Genomic DNA, 17,663 nt, shown 5'->3' with positions numbered 1-17,663 from the left:
TGCTTCTGACTGTCCGCTGCTGCCGGAACTTTCCAGCGGGAGTCGTTTGACCTGTCCTTGGCACAGACTGTAAAAAGATAATAATGGACAAAAGTTTTCCGGGTCTGAAAAATGAAGTCAATGCTGAAGTTCCTTAAAGCAGTATCTCATTTCCAGCAGGAAAAACGTCAAGGAAAAGTGACAAAAAGTGATGAAAAAGGCGACCAGAAAGTGACTAAAACATAAAAAAAAACGTCCAAAAAAGGTTGCATTCTTTGTGATTGCCATCAGGGGGGCGACTCCACTGGCTAGATTATGTGTCCAACCGAGCCCCGCCCTGGAGCCCGGTGTGCGGTCCTGTTTTTCCACAACTCTGTGTGTGTGTGTGTGTGTGTGTGTGTGTGTGTGTGTGTGTGTGTGTGTGTGTGTGTGTGTGTGTGTTTTCGGAGACAGGTTCACATCTGCGTCTGACTGTCTTGTCACGTCTCCGAAAAGCTCAGCTGCTGCGTTCAGGGAGCGGCCGGAACTTTCCAGCGGGAGTCGTTTTGATCTGTCGGCTGGATTTGGAGATGATGATGTTCTTGGGAATCTGTTTTTATCTCACAATTAGTTAGTTGTTTCCTCTGAGAGTCTAAAGACTCTCTCTGCTCTCCTGCTGGGCTCTAATCTGTCCTCCAAGATACCTGTTACATCGTGACTTATAGTCATATTTCTTTACTTTTTGTTATTAATCTGTCTTTAAAACTGTTTGGATCAGTGAGGGAATCTTTTTCTCAGTATACAAAGTTGAGGAAGTTCCACGTAACATGGAACTATTTCTTTAGTATTTTGTAGTGTCTTCTGTTTTGACAAAAATGTCACAAAAACAGCCGACACGTTGAAAGCATAAAAAAAAAAGCCAAGTGTGAAAAACGTTGGAAAAATGCATCAATTGTTAAAAGCTTTGGGAAAAACATCCAAAAGTATTGCAAACATTTCAAAAACGTTGAATTTTCTTTTGCAAAAGTGTAGAAAAAAGTCTCCTCTCCTCGTCCCCTCTCCTCCTTGTCTCCTCTCCTAGTCCCTTCTCCTCCTAGTCTCCTCTCCTAGTGCCCTCTCCTCTTTGTCTCCTCTCCTTGTCTCCTCTTCTCCTTGTCCCCTCTCCTCTCCTTGTCTCCTCTCCTTGTCTCCTCTCCTCTACTTGTCTCCTCTCCTCTTTTTGTCTCCTCTTCTTGTCTCCTCTCCTCTCCTTGTCTCCTCTCCTCTTCTTGTGTCCTCTCCTCCTTGTCTCCTCTCCGGTTTCTACCTCCCTGGGTGGTTGGGAGTGTTTCAGCTGCTTCAGCGTCAGATGACACGCGGCTCTTTCCCCACCGTCTGTTCACACGCACACACGCACACACACAAACAGAGACACACAACAAGAACAATGCTAAATGACATGTTTTATCCTCAAACACCGGACTCATAATCTCTCTTCTCTCTCTCTCTCTCTCTCTCTCTCTCTCTCTGGATCAGAGGCAGCTAAACACCTAAAACGCCTCTAATCTCCACGCTAAATATCTAAATCTTTCTGTGAAGGTAAACCGAGACGTAATCCGGAGTTTGATCCACAATCTGCAGGAAAACCCCTTCCACTGTTCATAATGCAGAGACACTGCCTTTGTGTAAATACTAGGTTGTGTATGGTGAACTTAATGAGGATACAAAGACGTATTGGGGGGGGGATAACATTTTTGCCGCTGACAGGCTCAGATTATTATTCTAAGTGTCTGACAGCATTATGGAAAGGATTTCTAAGGAGGTCGACCTTTCTGTTAAAGAGTAAGATCCTTTTTTTAATCATTAAAACATCTGTGAAATTGCGTTCGCTAAACCCACCAGACTCCATGTAAATAAACATTTTCATTTCCCAAAACATAAACATTTCCCAGTTTTGGTTGAAATAAACACATAGTTTACAGATTTAGATGTGAGAATATGTTGGCTCTATACACGCTAAAAGTACAGTTCTTTTTAAATGGAGTCTGGTGGGTTTAGAGCTAGAGACTTCAGAGCTTTTTTCTGGTTGAACAGAAAGGTCTCAGAGAGGTTTTAAAGCATGTGAATGTGCCAGCCAGTAGTTATCTGTCTGTGAAGGGGGGTCTGAAGGGGGGGGTCTGAAGGGGGTTGTGCTTGTTTGGCAGTTGAGTTCAAATATCAACAATCTTTGCGCATAATCACTTTCTGCAGCTTTAACTCTCAGAATATCTTCTTGAAAATGTGTTATTTTTTTTTATTTCAGAGAATATATTGAGTTTTTTCTCGTACATTTACCAGTAGAATCTTTAGGGAATGTCCGACTTTATTTTTATCCGACTAAATATGACAAATTGAACACTATTTGTGTGTATAATAGTTGTGATATTTGCGTCCTGCATGGCGTCAGTGTCACCTGTCAGTCTGGCGGTATCCTTTAGGAATGTGACCGATTTAGAAACCCTCTCCCCCCCGGTTCTGGTCCCGTCTGGGTTAATAATAGAGGCATCAGCTGAGACTTTGCGGGAGGGATTGGAAGACAGAGCAAAGAAAGCGAGAACAGAGGAGTGGACACCGAGGTGCCAATGTTTTCGTCCTTGATGAGATGTCTCTGGTTGGCTCCTGTGTGGAGATTCCTGTCCTGTGATTGGCTGCTGAGTGGCGTTTGAGGATGTCCTCTCTGTGTCTGTCCGTCCTCGGCACAGACAGTTAAAAAATAAAGGACAAAGTTTCCGGATCTGTGAAATGAAGCCAACGCTGAAGGTCTTTAACGCTCCTGTTGTCCCCGGGTCAAATTTGACCCGTTAACAAAAACTTTCTTTTTCAGAACAATGACAAAAGAACGTTGAAAAAGTGACACATTTTGCAAAAAGCGACAAAAAATAAAAAAAAAGTGACAAAAACCCCCCATCAAAAACATCGTCAAAGGTGACAAAAACTTGTTACAAAAAGTGACAAAGAAATTGGAAAAAACATTGAAAAAAAAAAAAAAAAGGTTAAAAAATTGACAAAAACATAATAAAAAAGTGACAAAAAAATTGGGGAAAAAAATGACAAAAATGAGTAGGAAAAGGGTAACAAAATGTTGAAATTTCGACACAAGAAAAGCCTAAAGTTGCGTGGTCGACGGGAAGACAACACGAGGGTTAAAGGTGGTTCCACTTGGGAAATTCCCCGTGTTCTTGACTCGTCACATGCAAAGCCAAGTCTTCATATCTCGCGCCCTCATCCTCTCCTGACCACACCGCCCCCAAAATGTGATCAACATGTGGGAAAGTCTTCGGGACAATCGTCCCTCTGAACACCATAAATCTCAGCGCTCTCAGCTTGAAGTCACTACAGGGCGGCGAGAGGCTTCGGCCAATAGGAAGAGAGAGTCACACAGACATCCTTAAAGTGCTTGTTCGGAACAAAGGTGTCACCATGGCACCCAGTGAACTAGTTTCAGCCGACACACACACACACACACCTACATCTCTCTCCCTGTCTGTCTCTCTCTGTCTCTCCATCTTTTGTCTCCCTCATTCTCTGTGTTGGCAGCGCCTCTTTACCCGGCAGCGTGGCCGGCTCGGCGTGCTCTTCCCCCCCCCCCGCCATCATCAGCCCTATTGTTACCAGATGAATAGACGAGCTGTGTTCTGAAGGTTTTACAGAGTTGAGAGAGAAGGTGTGGCGTCAAAACCTGTGGAAGACGGCGAGGAAAAGACAAAAGAGACAAACTAAAAGACAGAAAGAAGCAATGAAAGAAAGAGAAACGGATGACAGACGCAACAACAGGGGCAAAGCAATGAGGGGAAATGGGAAGGACTTTATCCCATTACTTTTGAAAGGGCTTGTTGAAACTGTAGATTAATGGCTGGTTGTCCTGGATGAATGGATGAGTAGTTCTGTCTCTAAAATGTGGATCAGTGTTTCCCCAAAAAGTCCAAAAATGACGTCCTCAAATGTCTCGTTTAGTCCACAACTCAAAGATCTTCAGTTTCCTGTCCCAGAGGAGAGAAGACTCTAGAACAATATTCACATTTAACACGCTGACGTCACAGAAGTTAAAAATCAAAGAAAGTGTCAAAAGCATTTTTTTAAGAAGAGTCTAAAAAGTGAACAACAGTTAACCTTTTTAAGGGGACTTTTTTTTACATTTTTGTCGCCTTTTTTGGGTGGGGGTTTTGGCAATTATTTCAGAGGGTTTTTTGGACACTTCAACGTCTTTGTTGTCATTTATTGGAGTTATTTTTTTTTTTAGCTTTTTGACATTTTTGACAAACCAAGGCTCGGTCTGAAGGGGCTTGTACCAGGAGGCTCGCACTCGGGGCACGGTTACCTGTTGTTGTTGTTGTTGGCGAGGGGGGGGGGGATACCTTGCCATGATTTCACTTTCAATCAGGGAATCTGCACCGGGGGCCGAATGGAGTCACAGCAGGGCTCACTTTCACCTCTCTCTTTCTTTCTTCTTTTCTTCTGCTTTCTGTCTATCTCTTTCTCTTCAAAGAAAACCCGCAGGGGAAATCATTATACACACACACACACACACACACACACACACACAAACACACAAAATCGTTGGGAAAAGCGACAGAAACGGCAAAAGCGTTTGACAAACACGCACACACACACCCACACACACACACACTCACTCACTCGCACAGGAGGGGATCCTCTCCTCCATGAAAGAGCTGCATGAATAACAAACCCCTGAGTTCAGTCCTTCACACTGACAATGGACACACACACACGCACACACACTCAGTTTGACCCTTCTCACAATAGAGAAGGCATGCATTCATTAGCGTTTCCGAGAAAGCTTTGACTGGTTCGCTAAGCCAAAGTCCCACCGTATATCACTTTCCTCTCTCTCTCTCTCTCTCTCTCTCTCTCTCTCTCTCTCTCACAAAACTCCGATCCACATTTTTGAGACCCGACTATTCATCCATTCATCCAGGACAGTCTTAGATGTGTGAGAGAGAGAGAGAGAGAGAGAGAGAGAGAGAGAGAGAGAGAGGTTGTAAGAACTAATCAGATTACTCCACAGTATTGATAATCTTACCCCTCCTAACACCCCCCCCCCCGATGATGGATTTCTATCGACAATGAGATTTGCGTGGCAGGAATCCGTTTAAAGAGACGGGGATTGACTTTTGATGCAGTGCCAGGCACTTTTAGAGACTGAGGATCGAGTGTTTAGCAGCGCTGGAATGTAACTAAGTACATTTACTCCACTACTGTACTTAAGTACCAAAATGTTGAGGTACTTGTACTTTACTTGAGTCTTTTCTCTTCATGCCACTTTCTACTTCTACTCTGCTACATTTCAGAGAGAAATATTGTACTTTTTACTCCACTACATTCATCTGTTCCAGCTTTAGTTACTAGTTACTTTAGTTACTCCACTACATTCATCTGTTCCAGCTTTAGTTACTAGTTACTTTAGTTACTCCACTACATCCATCTGTTCCAGCTTTAGTTACTAGTTACTTTAGTTACTCCACTACATTCATCTGTTCCAGCTTTAGTTACTAGTTACTTTAGTTACTCCACTACATTCATCTGTTCAGCTTTAGTTACTAGTTACTTTAGTTACTCCTCTACATTCATCTGTTCCAGCTTTAGTTACTAGTTACTTTAGTTACTCCACTACATCCATCTGTTCCAGCTTTAGTTACTAGTTACTTTAGTTACTCCACTACATTCATCTGTTCCAGCTTTAGTTACTAGTTACTTTAGTTACTCCACTACATTCATCTGTTCCAGCTTTAGTTACTAGTTACTTTACACATTAAGATTCCTACACGCACACACACACAGACTCACCCACACACACACATTTTCCTGATGATACTTACAGACTTTTACTGAAGTCACATTTTCAAGGCAGGACTATAACTCTTAACCGAGTAGGTTTACTTTGTGGTATTAGTACTTTTTACTGCAGTAAAGGATCTGGATACTTCTTCTAGCGCTGCTGTTGAGAAGCTGGATGTTTTCCTCCGCTCCGTAACTAACCACGCCGTTCGTTTGTCTTTTGTCTCCTTACAGATCTCAAAGGTGCTCGGCACACAATGGGACTCCAAAACCTCTGAGGGGGTGAGGACAAAAGGCCGAGGGGGGGGGGAGAAGAGGAAGAATAAAGCCTAAAAAGCGAGGCGGGAGAAGAGGACAAAAGAGAAGGAGGAACAGAAGAAGGAGGGAAGATTCTAGCCCGGCGCCAAGGAAAGAAGGACACGGAGGGAGGGAGATTTAAAAAGGAGGGATTTGCTCAGGATTTGTCGGGGGTGCATGCTCCCTCCTAAGTCCCCCCCACCCCTCCCACTTGGACATACTTCCTTTTTTTATTTTATTTCCTGCGTCATTGACGGGCCGACAGAAGGGGAAAAAGAATGCACGGTAAACTGAGTTTGGGCAGCGGCGCCGGGGCGAGCAGGGCCCTGGACGTGAGACTCCCCAGGACTAGAGGCTTGCTGCTCGGCCTGCTCGTGGCCGTGGCGTGCTGTTCGTGGCCGTCGGTACGCGCCGACGTGGAGATTGACGTCCTGAGCGATGCAGGTGGCGGGGAAAGAAGGAGCGAGCTGGAGGCCTCCATGCACTCGTCGCTGCTTCAGGACTTCCAGGAAGTGACGGAGAGGATCCGCGCACTGGAGGCCGGCGAAAGCGCCGCCACGGCGACTCAGCAGAACACGGCCGCCGCACCCACCGCCTTCCCAGACTCCTCGGCGGTAGTGGGTCGGATCTTCCAGATGACGGTGCCAAACAAGATGGAGGATGTTTACCTGGGGGACATTGTCAAGGTGAGTCCCAGCACCACTCTCTCTTTTCTTTCTTTCTCAGTTCATTTGTCTGTCCATAGCTTCCACATTAACTCAACAGTGTCGCTCTGGAATAGGGCTGGGCAATATATGGATATTATATCGATATCGTGATATGAGACTAGATATCTTCTTAGATTTTGGATATCGTGATATGACATAAGCGTTGTCTTTTCCTGGTTTTAAAGGCTGCATTACAGTAAAGTGATGTACTTTTCTGAACTTACCAGACTGTTCTAGCTGTTCTATTATTCACCTTTTCCCCATTTAGACATTATGTCCACATTACTGATGATTATTTATCTAAAATCAAAAGTGTGAAGATATTTTGTTAAAGCACCAATTGTCAACCCTAGAATATCGCCGCAATATAGATCTCGAGGTATTTGGTAGGGCTGCTCGATTATGGGAAAAAATATAATCACGATTATTTCGGTCAATATTGAAATCACAATAATTTAACACGATTACTCGTTGACTTCTGGAAAGATGTTGCAATTATTATACTTACAACAGTGGAAAAAGTTAAATAAATCAACAGTAAAAAAACACATACAACTATGAGCTTTGCCTTAATACTTTTCATATTTAAACTTAATTTTTTCATTCAGAACACAAGAGAAAATAAGAGTTTACTCGCAAAACGTAATGAGCTAAATAAGTTTTTCTCGATTGTTCTGTTTTTGTGATCATTGGGAGCCGTAATCATGATTAAATTTCCATTAATTGCACAGCCCTAGTATTTGCTCAAGAATATCGTGATATCTGATTTTCTCCCTATCGCCGAGCCCCACTCTGGAAGTAAAAAGGCTATTGATGTTCTCCAGAAGGATTCTGATTATCAGCCATAAAGTCTAAACCATCCGAGGTAGACTGACCCCCCAAGCTGTGAGGTTGTGGAATTAAAGTTTCTGCTCCTTCAGAAGTTAGAAGTCTCTATGCTATCAATCTGGTTTAAAGAAAAACCCATTTTATTCACGATCTTATGGAGAAGTACTACACTACCCACAATCCTAAGCCTAACAACGACGTCTCTGATTGTTCCGACTCGCTGTTACAATTGAAACATATCCCGTACCTGGGAACCCGCGAAGCTAGAGCGAGCTTCTACCATTGAAGTCTACGTTAGTTTCTGTACACTGTCTTGTATCTTTGGCTTTTTTGCCGTTTTCAAAAATGTTTTTTTTGTGCAGAATCAAATGTTTTATGGTGACGATTCATCTTGTAGCTGGTCGGCTCGGTTCCTACTTTCATGGAAGAAAAAGAACGTTGAAAAAAGTGTCAAAAATTTCAGAAAAAGCTTCAGAAAATCTACAAAAACATCGCAAAAAGTGAAAAAACAACTTGAAAAAAACAAACGGCAAAAAGGCCGGGAAAAGTGACAAATGTCGTAAAAGAACAACTAAAATGTTGACCCAGAAAAACAAAAAGTTGCATGGTCGACAGGAAGCCAACACAAGGGTTAAGTTTCAGACACAGGAAGCTTCGTCCATTATCTTTACAGTCTATGCTGATGACACATTTATAAACATGTACGTGCAGTCACAGGTAGATGAACGAGTGTTTGGGGGGGGGGTTGGGGTCGGGGTACAGTTACTTCAGCCTCAGTGAGTGTGTTGACTCCAGATGAACTCTGAGAACAATCATAAAGGAGCCATTTCCCTAAAAATATGTCCCTGGTGTGCCATTGCTCAGAAGCTGCCCCGAGGCAATGCACACATTTGAAGCCATTCGGAGCAATATGCCCTTTTTTTTAATTGCGCTGCATTTTCCACGATGGCCAATTTCCTCTAATATATGGAGCCTCATATCTGAATTGGAGGCTTTAGTAGCATTACCCTCCCTCTCCTCTAACTCTCTCTCTTTGCTTCTACTGTTTCTTCTCGCTCTCTCTCTCTCTCTTGACTACTCATCCTTATCCTCCCTTCTCTTCCTTTACTGGCAGTGATCTTCCTCTCCTCCCTTTAAAACTCTCAGACTTTACCTCCAGCTACAACAATTTAACTCCTCCTTCTCCACCTCTTTCCCTCCACCCCTCCTTTTGCTCCAGACACACTTTCCTTCTCTCTCCTTCAGGCTAAACCTTTAATATTGTACACTCCCTCTCTTCCTTCCTTTCTTCCTGTCCCTCGTCTTCATTGCATCCTCTCCATCTCTAACCATTCATCTCTCTTACCTTGCTGTCTATCCATCCCCTCTTTCTTCTCCTTTTGTCTTCATTACACCGTTAATTTCATTGTTTTTTTTAACCTGGACCCTATCATCCCATGTATCGATGTCTAAGCGGCTAATGTGAAAAACAATCTTTGAAACTGGTCCAGTGTTGAGCGTGAACGCTGTAACCCTACAGGACAAACGTTCAGCGTCCACTAAAAGGTCTGTTTTTTGCCGCTGACAGACTCAGATTATTATTCTAAGTGTCTGACAACATTATGGGATGGATCCCTACAGAGATAGACCTTTTAGTTAAAGAGTAAGATCCTTTTAGTTTAACATGAAACAGCCCCAAAATCACCGTCACAAAACTACACCAGACTCCATGTAAAAAATCTTGTTAAACAAGAAGGATCTTACTCTTTAACAAATTAGTTTTGGTCTTGCTTCATGCTGGACCAATATCAAAAGATTGTTGTTCCCATCAGTCACTTAGACACAAAAAAAACATGGGCAAATAGGGTCCAGGTTGATTAAAATATATAAATAAAGTTACCCTTTAATCCCGTCTTCTCTCCCTTCCTCCATCCTTCAGTTCCCTTTTTAAACCCCCTATCGTCTCTCCTCCCCCTTTATCTCCGTCCATCACATTCCAGCCTTTCATATCCTATCGCACACTTCCCCCCCCTCCCCCCTCTTTCCTCCATCCTTTGCTTTTAAGTCCTATCTCTCCCTCCACACCCATCCTTCGCTTGCTCCTTTCTTTCGCTCCTGTCAAATCACATCAGATCATATCAATCAAGTTCCCCCGGCGGAGAGCAGCATGAAAATATACTCGCACCACCCCCGAATAAAACCTGCACACACGCGTGGCGGCTTGGCTCTGTTGCAGAAATACATGTTTGAAAAGGAACGGAGGGAAAGGATTCAAAGAGGTCTTAATACTTTAGTTTTAGTTGGTGCATTTCCAAACAGTAGATTTAATTCTGGGTATGAATTTTTCATTAGTCTTAATGTTTTTTATGCAGTTTACAGTTGACTGAACAGGGCTGTTTGCAGACGCTCGGCTGACTTGACGCGGCTTGCGGCGGCGCCCTACAGGCGCCTTGTGTGTTCTGTCGGGGAAAATTAAAAGGGATATGATGCATATTTCTTCTGACAGTTGATCCCCGGCCCAACGGGTCAGCTGCCTGGCTTATCCCCGCTTGTGGAGATTGAAATAAAACACGGTTGCGTTCAGGGCTTTAAATTCACAGTTAAAGTTTGTAAAGTAACTAGCCAACATGGTGATGATGACTGTAAAGAACGCAATCGGGCCGGCTGCAGAAACGATGCTACAAGTCAAGAAATTTGGGCGGTCTTGTGTGTGTTTGGCTTGGAAACGTAATCCGGCAACACTACTTGCTTAATAAATATATCTAAACAGTGTGCTCCATACATAAACTGTGTTGGAAACCGTTCCCTATCACGGAAATAGTTCCCTATATAGTATGTTTGCCATTTTGTAGTGGTGTTCCAATTCGCCGCTGTTAGTTTCATTCACTATATGGTCCACTATAAGATACCCACAATGCACTGCTAATTTGAGTGTACATACGATGTAGCCTACATTTTACTCCTGTATACCGTGGTGCTACCGCGGTCGAGAAGAAGAAGCCGAAGGACCTGCGGAAACTAAAAAGTAAAAATGGAGCGGACTTTAGTTTCTAAACAGTGGAAATGTAACATATATATAATATACAACCTTTAATATTATCCTGAGTGCTCGGTTTGTTTCAGGGATGTATTAGAAGTATTTTAGTTTCAGTTTGTTTACACAATGCCTCCGTCACACAAATAACCGGATCATCTACTGACGCTACGATATTTTCAGTTTAGTGTCCGAAATCTGGTTTGTCTGTTCCCTATATAGTTCACTATTTAATAAACACTAATATAGAAAACGGTGAGTGAGTGAACGGTTTGGAACACAGCTACAGTTCTGTGGAACTGTACTAAGGAAAGCCTCGACACCTCCTTCCTTCCTCCTCCTTCCTCCTCTGCTCCTGGACTGTCAGCTCCGTATCTACAACTTCACAGTGTGTTTACTTCCTCTCCGTTTCTAATTCCCCTTCCCCTGCACTCCTGCTCTTTCCTCCAGTACAAATTTCAACCGTTTCCCCTTGCATCCGCCGTCCTTCCCCTCCTCTTTAGATTTGATGTAAGTCCCCCCCCACCCGTCAGGTATTTATAAGGTCTGCGCTCAAGGTTGTGGAGCGAAAGGCCAAATCAATTTCTGTGCTTGGCGTTGCACTCATACTAATGGCCTTTTCTTATGAAAATTGGCCAGAGTTTGAGAGGGCTCCAGCTCCGTGACAGCCTGCCCGTTCACCTTTCGCTGAGCGGCCTGAATACACCAACACCCCCGATTATCCATTCAGACGGGGTAGAGCTGAGGGGGGGGGACATCAGCCTCAGAGGAGGAGAGGGAGGCTTAACCCTTGTGTTGTCCTTGGGTTCAATTTGACCCATTTTCAAAGTTTGTATATTAAAAAATATGGATTTCTTTCTGGACATTTGGATGTTTGAATAGTTGGACGTTTGGGTGGTTGGACGTTTGGATGGTTGGACGTTTGGATAGTTGGACGTTTGGATGGTTGGACGTTTGGATGGTTGGACGTTTGGGTGGTTGGACGTTTGCGTGGTTGGACGTTTGGGTGGTTGGACGTTTGGGTGGTTGGACGTTTGGATGGTTGGACGTTTGGATGGTTGGATGTTTGGGTGGTTGGACGTTTGCGTGGTTGGACGTTTGGATGGTTGGACGTTTGGATGGTTGGACGTTTGGATGGTTGGACGTTTGGATAGTTGGACGGTTGGATGGTTGGACGTTTGGATGGTTGGACGTTTGGATGGTTGGACGTTTGGATGGTTGGACGTTTGGATGGTTGGACGTTTGGATGGTTGGACGGTTGGATGGTTGGACGTTTGGATGGTTGGACGTTTGGATGGTTGGACGTTTGGATGGTTGGATGTTTGGATGGTTGGATGTTTGGATGGTTGGATGGTTGGACGTTTGGATGGTTGGACGGTTGGATAGTTGGACGTTTGGATGGTTGGATGTTTGGGTGGTTGGACGTTTGGATGGTTGGATAGTTGGACGTTTGGGTGGTTGGATGGTTGGACGTTTGGATGGTTGGACGTTTGGATGGTTGGACGTTTGGATGGTTGGACGGTTGGATAATTGGACGGTTGGATTGTTGGACGTTTGGATGGTTGGACGGTTGGATAGTTGGACGGTTGGATTGTTGGATGGTTGGACGTTTGGATGGTTGGACGGTTGGATAGTTGGATGGTTGAACGTTTGGATGGTTGGACGGTTGGATAGTTGGATGGTTGGACAGTTGGACGGTTGGATAGTTGGATGGTTGGACGGTTGGATAGTTGGAGTTGAAGTGATGTGTTGTTGTAGCTGATGACCGTTAGTTAAAGATGACGTTGACTGTTCAGATGCATAAAAACATAACTGCTAGCGTGTGAATGTCACATTGTGTTTAAACACCGTTAAGGTTTGTGCATGTGCTCCTTTTTCTAAGGCGGTTTAGGCAAATAATTTCCTATTCTCTTTGATCCAGACAAGTTTTGTAATTGGATTTCTGGTGCATTTTCCTCTCGGAGGAGACGTGCGCCCCGTTCACCTTGTTAGAGGAAATGATTTTAAACTTTTTAGCCGTGGAATAAATGACAAGGTTCAGAGGCTGTTGCTCCAACTATCAAATACCTGCTGAGCTGCAAAGTGTTTTAGATTTGACTTCAGAAGCCCAGTCCTCTCCGGGGCAGCGCTGGAATGTAACTAAGTACATGTACTCCAGTACTGTACTTAAGTACCAAAATGTTGAGGTACTTGTACTTTACTTGAGTCTTTTCTTTTCATGCCACTTTCTACTTCTACTCCGCTACATTTCAGAGAGAAATATTGTACTTTTTACTCCACTACATTCATCTGTTCCAGCTTTAGTTACTAGTTACTTTAGTTACTCCACTACATCCATCTGTTACAGCTTTAGTTACTAGTTACTTTAGTTACTCCACTACATTCATCTGTTCCAGCTTTAGTTACTAGTTACTTTACACATTAAGATTACTACACACAGAACACATGTAGTTTCTAAAATCTGATGTTTGATTCTAAAGTAAACTAGCCGACTATATAACGGCTACAAGTCAGCTGAGATCATGAGACCATTAAACACACAGCTGGTTGGATCCTTTACACACACTACAGAATACTTTAACTACATTTTCCTGATGATACCTACAGACTTTCACTGAAGGAACATTTTTACTGCAGTACTATAACTTGTAACGGAGTATGTTTCCAGTGTGGTATTAGTACTTTTACTGCCGTAAAGGGTCTGGATACTTCTTCCGACAGCGGCGTGATATTTCAGCGCGGCGTGTGTGCAGGTGCTGCAGTGCGGTGTTTGTATCGCCGACTGTTATTAATGGAAGTGGTCGCAACAACGGGGGCTTCTGGGCAACAGATGAGTACTCTCCGTTGCCTCATTACCGCAATTACCACCGTAATTAGCTGATTGGCCGATGGGCTGGCTGGCAGGCGGGCTCCATTTCTTTTCTTTTTTTTTTTCCTCCTCTCTTTTTCATTCCAGGAAAACAACCAACGTTGACAAATTCTGTTGTACTTTTGGTTCAGAGTCCAGCTGTGTGTGTGTGTGTGTGTGTGTGTGTGTGTGTGTGTGTGTGTGTGTGTGTGTATGTGACAGTCTGAGAACAAATAATGAGGATATTCCTCTGCTGTTGTTGTTGTTTTTTTTGCATGTTTGCCCAAAAGCATATGTTGCATATGCCTTTATGATTATTTTGATTGTGTATTAGCATGCAGATTAAAAAGAGAGATACTCACAGCTAATTACTCTGCGTACACCCCCCCCACACACACACACACACACACACACACACACACACACCCACACCCACTCCACTCTCTGCTGTGGCTTTGTCTGTATCCATGTAAATTCGCCCTAAAGCTCCATGCTGGATAACAAACAGTTTATTTGGTCTGCCTGAGATCACACAGAGAGGACATGGCTTGTGTGTGTGTGTGTGTGTGTGTGTGTGTGTGTGTGTGTGTGTGTGTGTGTGTGTGTGTGTGTGTGTGTGTGTGTGTGTGTGTGACTAGCTGTTTGAGTCGTTCCCTGTTGATGAATGGAGACAGTAGCTTGCTGTTGTAAAGGGCCGTTTCCCCCCCCCCTTCCCGGGGGGGCATTTTGGTGGGAAAACTAACTTTCTCTCCTCCTCCCCGCTGAGTCCTTTCCTCTCCTCTCAATCCATTATCGCCTCCTCCTCTGCTTTCTTCTGTCTCTCTCTCTCTCTCTCTCCCATCTTTCACCGTAGTTTCTTACTTTCTCTTCCACATCAGCACTCTCTCTCTCTCTCTCTCTCGTTCTCTCTCTCTCTCTCTCCCTCCTTTAACGGCACATGAGCTTGCAACACAAGCATTTTTTTCTGCACATGCAACAATTATTCCCCCCCCCCTTTTATCTTCCATATTTTCTTTTTGACGGGCTTTAAAACCCACAGCCATCACTGTGTTCTTTATTCACTTTCATTAGCCATAGAAACAGCTTAGTGTCTCAGTACAGCTTATTGTCTTTTTCTTCTTCTCTCTCTCTCTCTCTCGCTCTCTCTCTCTCTCTCTCCCTCTCTCCCTCCTTTAACTGCAGATAAGCTTGCAACACAAGCATTGTTTCTGCACGTGCAACAATTATTTCCCCCCCTTTATCTTCTGCACTTTCTTTTTGACGGGCTTTAAACCCACAGCCATCACTGTGTTCTTTCTCTCGTTCCATTTGCTCTGCAGCAGGGTTCAAAATCAACATCCACCAGCCACATTCACTAAAATGGCTAGTGAATGTTCAAATCTTACTCAGCCACTCAATAGATTAGCATTGTTTTTTTTGTTGTTTTTTTTGGGGGGGGGGGTGAGTGAAGCAAATCTCCCAGCCACGTGCATATTTTTTACCAGCATTTTGGCTGGCGGGTGGTGCTTATTTTTGGACCCTGCTCTGCAGTCTAGCTGGTATGTATTTTAATTCTGATTCTCTCAGCTGTTCTCTTTAATAAAAGTGTCTGTTTTTTCAACTGCCTCTCTCTGCCTTCCTGCTTTTGAGAGAGAGAGAGAGAGAGAGAGAGAGAGAGAGAGAGAGAGACTCCATCGCTGTTAGCTGGCAGGGCAGCAGTGGAAAACTGGTATTAAGAGATCGCACACACACACCAGAACATATGAGTCACCGTAGCTGTACGCTAGCATGCCGCGATGGGTTTCCTGGCACCGGGTCGGCGGTGGCCATGTTGCTATGTAATTAAACATGCAGCAGGCAAGGCTTTTGGATTCATCCGTCCCAAATTATACGCTTCCATAAAATCCATTCATAATGTGGCCTTTTCTCAGCTCCTAGCTCCTGAAACTGTCTGTCCATGTACACGGCTTATCCTGCTGGACCGTAACTAAGTCCATGTACTCCTGTTTACTCTCTTACACACTTTTACTTCAGTAACATTTTCTATGCAGGACTTTAACTTGTAACAGAGTATGTTTACAGTGTAGTATTAGTACTTTTACTGCAGTAAAGGATCGGAAAATACTTCTTCCCCCACTGGTGTTCGGTCACCGTGATGCTTCCATGTCAGGGTTGGATTTCAGGGCGTCATTTCCATTTGACCTTTAGCACACATAATTACTGCCAAACAGCCACTGTTGGACACACAGAGAGAGAGAGAGAGAGAGAGAGAGAGAGAGAGAGAGAGAGAGACGCACACACACACACACACACACAGAGACACACAGACACACACACACACACACAATTTTTTGGCATGTGTTCACCGTTGTACAGAAAAGCATCCTGATGTTGTTAGGCTGTGTTCTGTTGTTGCCGAGCAACCATAGGATTTTTGGACGGGCCAGTATCCTCCACGTGTCAAACTCAAGGCCTGAGGGCCAAATCCCGGCCCCTCGCAAATTTAGATCTGGCCCGCATATCAATTAAGGTTCACAATAAAATTTTGGCCCGCCAGTTTCCGTTGCTTTTTTTCCCAACGTTTTTGTGCATTTGTTTCCGATGCTTTAGGTTCTTTTTTAAAGTTTTTGACACTTTTTTTTGCATGAATACAGTTAACCTATCGATCTGATCCAGCATACTTGGTTACCACCCAAAAGGGGGAAGTGGAGTTGCAGCGTGGCGTTTCATTGGTTTCCCCGGCGCTGAGAGCCGAGCCATATTTGGCGTGTGAAGGTTACAGTAGCAGATTATATTTAGACGCTGCACGCTGTGATTACAGATCACACACACACAGACACAGAGACACACAGACACACACACACACACACACACACACACTGCCTATTAGGGCAGTTTGACACAGAGCAGTTAGTTATTCATCGCTGCTGTAAAGAGGAAACCATGCACTAGACCTGCTCCAACTAGAACGGGTCCTGACATAACTTCTCCTATAAATAATCACTATTAGAGATTAGAGAGACCATTTATTACTGCCCAATACCGAGTACTGATCTGACACCTGTGTGTGTGTGTGTGTGTGTGTGTGTGTGTGTGTGTGTGTGTGTGTGTGTGTGTGTGTGTGTGTGTGTGTGTGTGTGTGTGTGTGTGTGTCTCTCTCTGTGGGCTTGTTTTACTATATTCGTGGGGTCCAAAAACCTGGGAATACAGTATACTTGTGGGGTCCCGACAGCTTTGTGGGGCCCAAAATTCTGGACCCCACAAGTTTAAGGGTTAAGACTTGGTTTTAGGATTAGGGATAGAATTAGGTTATGGTTAGGGTGAGGGTAAGGGTTAAGGTTAGGCATTTAGTGGTGATGGTTAAGGTTAGGGTAAGGGTTAAGGTTAGGCATTTAGTGGTGATGGTTAAGGTTAGGGTAAGGGTTAAGGTTAGGCATTTAGTTGTGATAGTTAAGGTTAGGGTAAGGGTTAAGGTTAGGCATTTAGTTGTGATGGTTAAGGTTAGGTAAGGGGCTAGGGAATGACGGGACCCCACAAAGATAGTGCCACAAACCTGTGTGTGTGTGTGTGTGTGTGTGTGTGTGTGTGTGTGTGTGTGTGTGTGTGTGTGTGTGTGTGTGTGTGTGTGTTGTGTGTTGTGTTTTAACAGCTGTTATACGATCCCTGTATGGGTGTGATATGATTTATCTCTTTGTGAAAACATGAACAAACCCAAACAATGAACTTTCTTTTATTATCCAGTTTGAACGTCAGTCATAACGGAAAAATAACATAAATAAACGACTTTATAGTCGATTTTCTTGGGAGCTAAATAACATATGGGATCGGTGCATAAACTCCAGTACTCTCTGATACCGATACCACTATTTTAGGCTTTTTGTGACACTTTCAACATGTTTTTGGTGCTTTTTTATGCTTCGGTTGCTCTCTTTCTTTCTTTGTATTTTGGACAATGTTATGGACAGTTTAGTTACCTGATGGAGTCCTTTCTTTCTTTCCTTCTTTCTTTTAGCACTTTTTTTTGACAGAGACAGAGATGTTTCCACCTTATATTATACCAAAATAGCAAAAAAAAAAAAAAAACAGAAGACCAATCACTCCTCTCTGTGTTTGGGAGAGGACAGATTGGAACAGAGATGCATCACTTGGAGAAATTAGCACCGTGTCTTTATTCTTAAGAAAAGAGATTGTGTTTGTGTCGGCACACAATGGTAGTCAG

The 17,663-nt window shown here is 43.7% G+C and overlaps 1 protein-coding gene across 1 annotated transcript in view; it reads left to right on the top strand.

Moving 5' to 3' along the window:
- Window positions 1–17,663, top strand: part of dag1 (dystroglycan 1) — a 54,967-nt gene that overhangs the window by 25,544 nt on the left and 11,760 nt on the right. The window contains exon 2 of the mRNA XM_039797943.1: window positions 6,007–6,755. Within this exon, the coding sequence (XP_039653877.1) occupies window positions 6,348–6,755 (408 nt within the window). The 5' untranslated portion in view covers window positions 6,007–6,347. The remainder of the gene's footprint in view (window positions 1–6,006; window positions 6,756–17,663) is intronic.

This window comes from Perca fluviatilis, chromosome 4 (genome assembly GCF_010015445.1).
Source record: "Perca fluviatilis chromosome 4, GENO_Pfluv_1.0, whole genome shotgun sequence".
Classification (NCBI taxonomy): domain Eukaryota; kingdom Metazoa; phylum Chordata; class Actinopteri; order Perciformes; family Percidae; genus Perca; species Perca fluviatilis.
The sequence above is the reverse complement of the archived record's forward strand: the minus strand, read 5'-3'. Positions and strand labels throughout refer to the sequence as shown.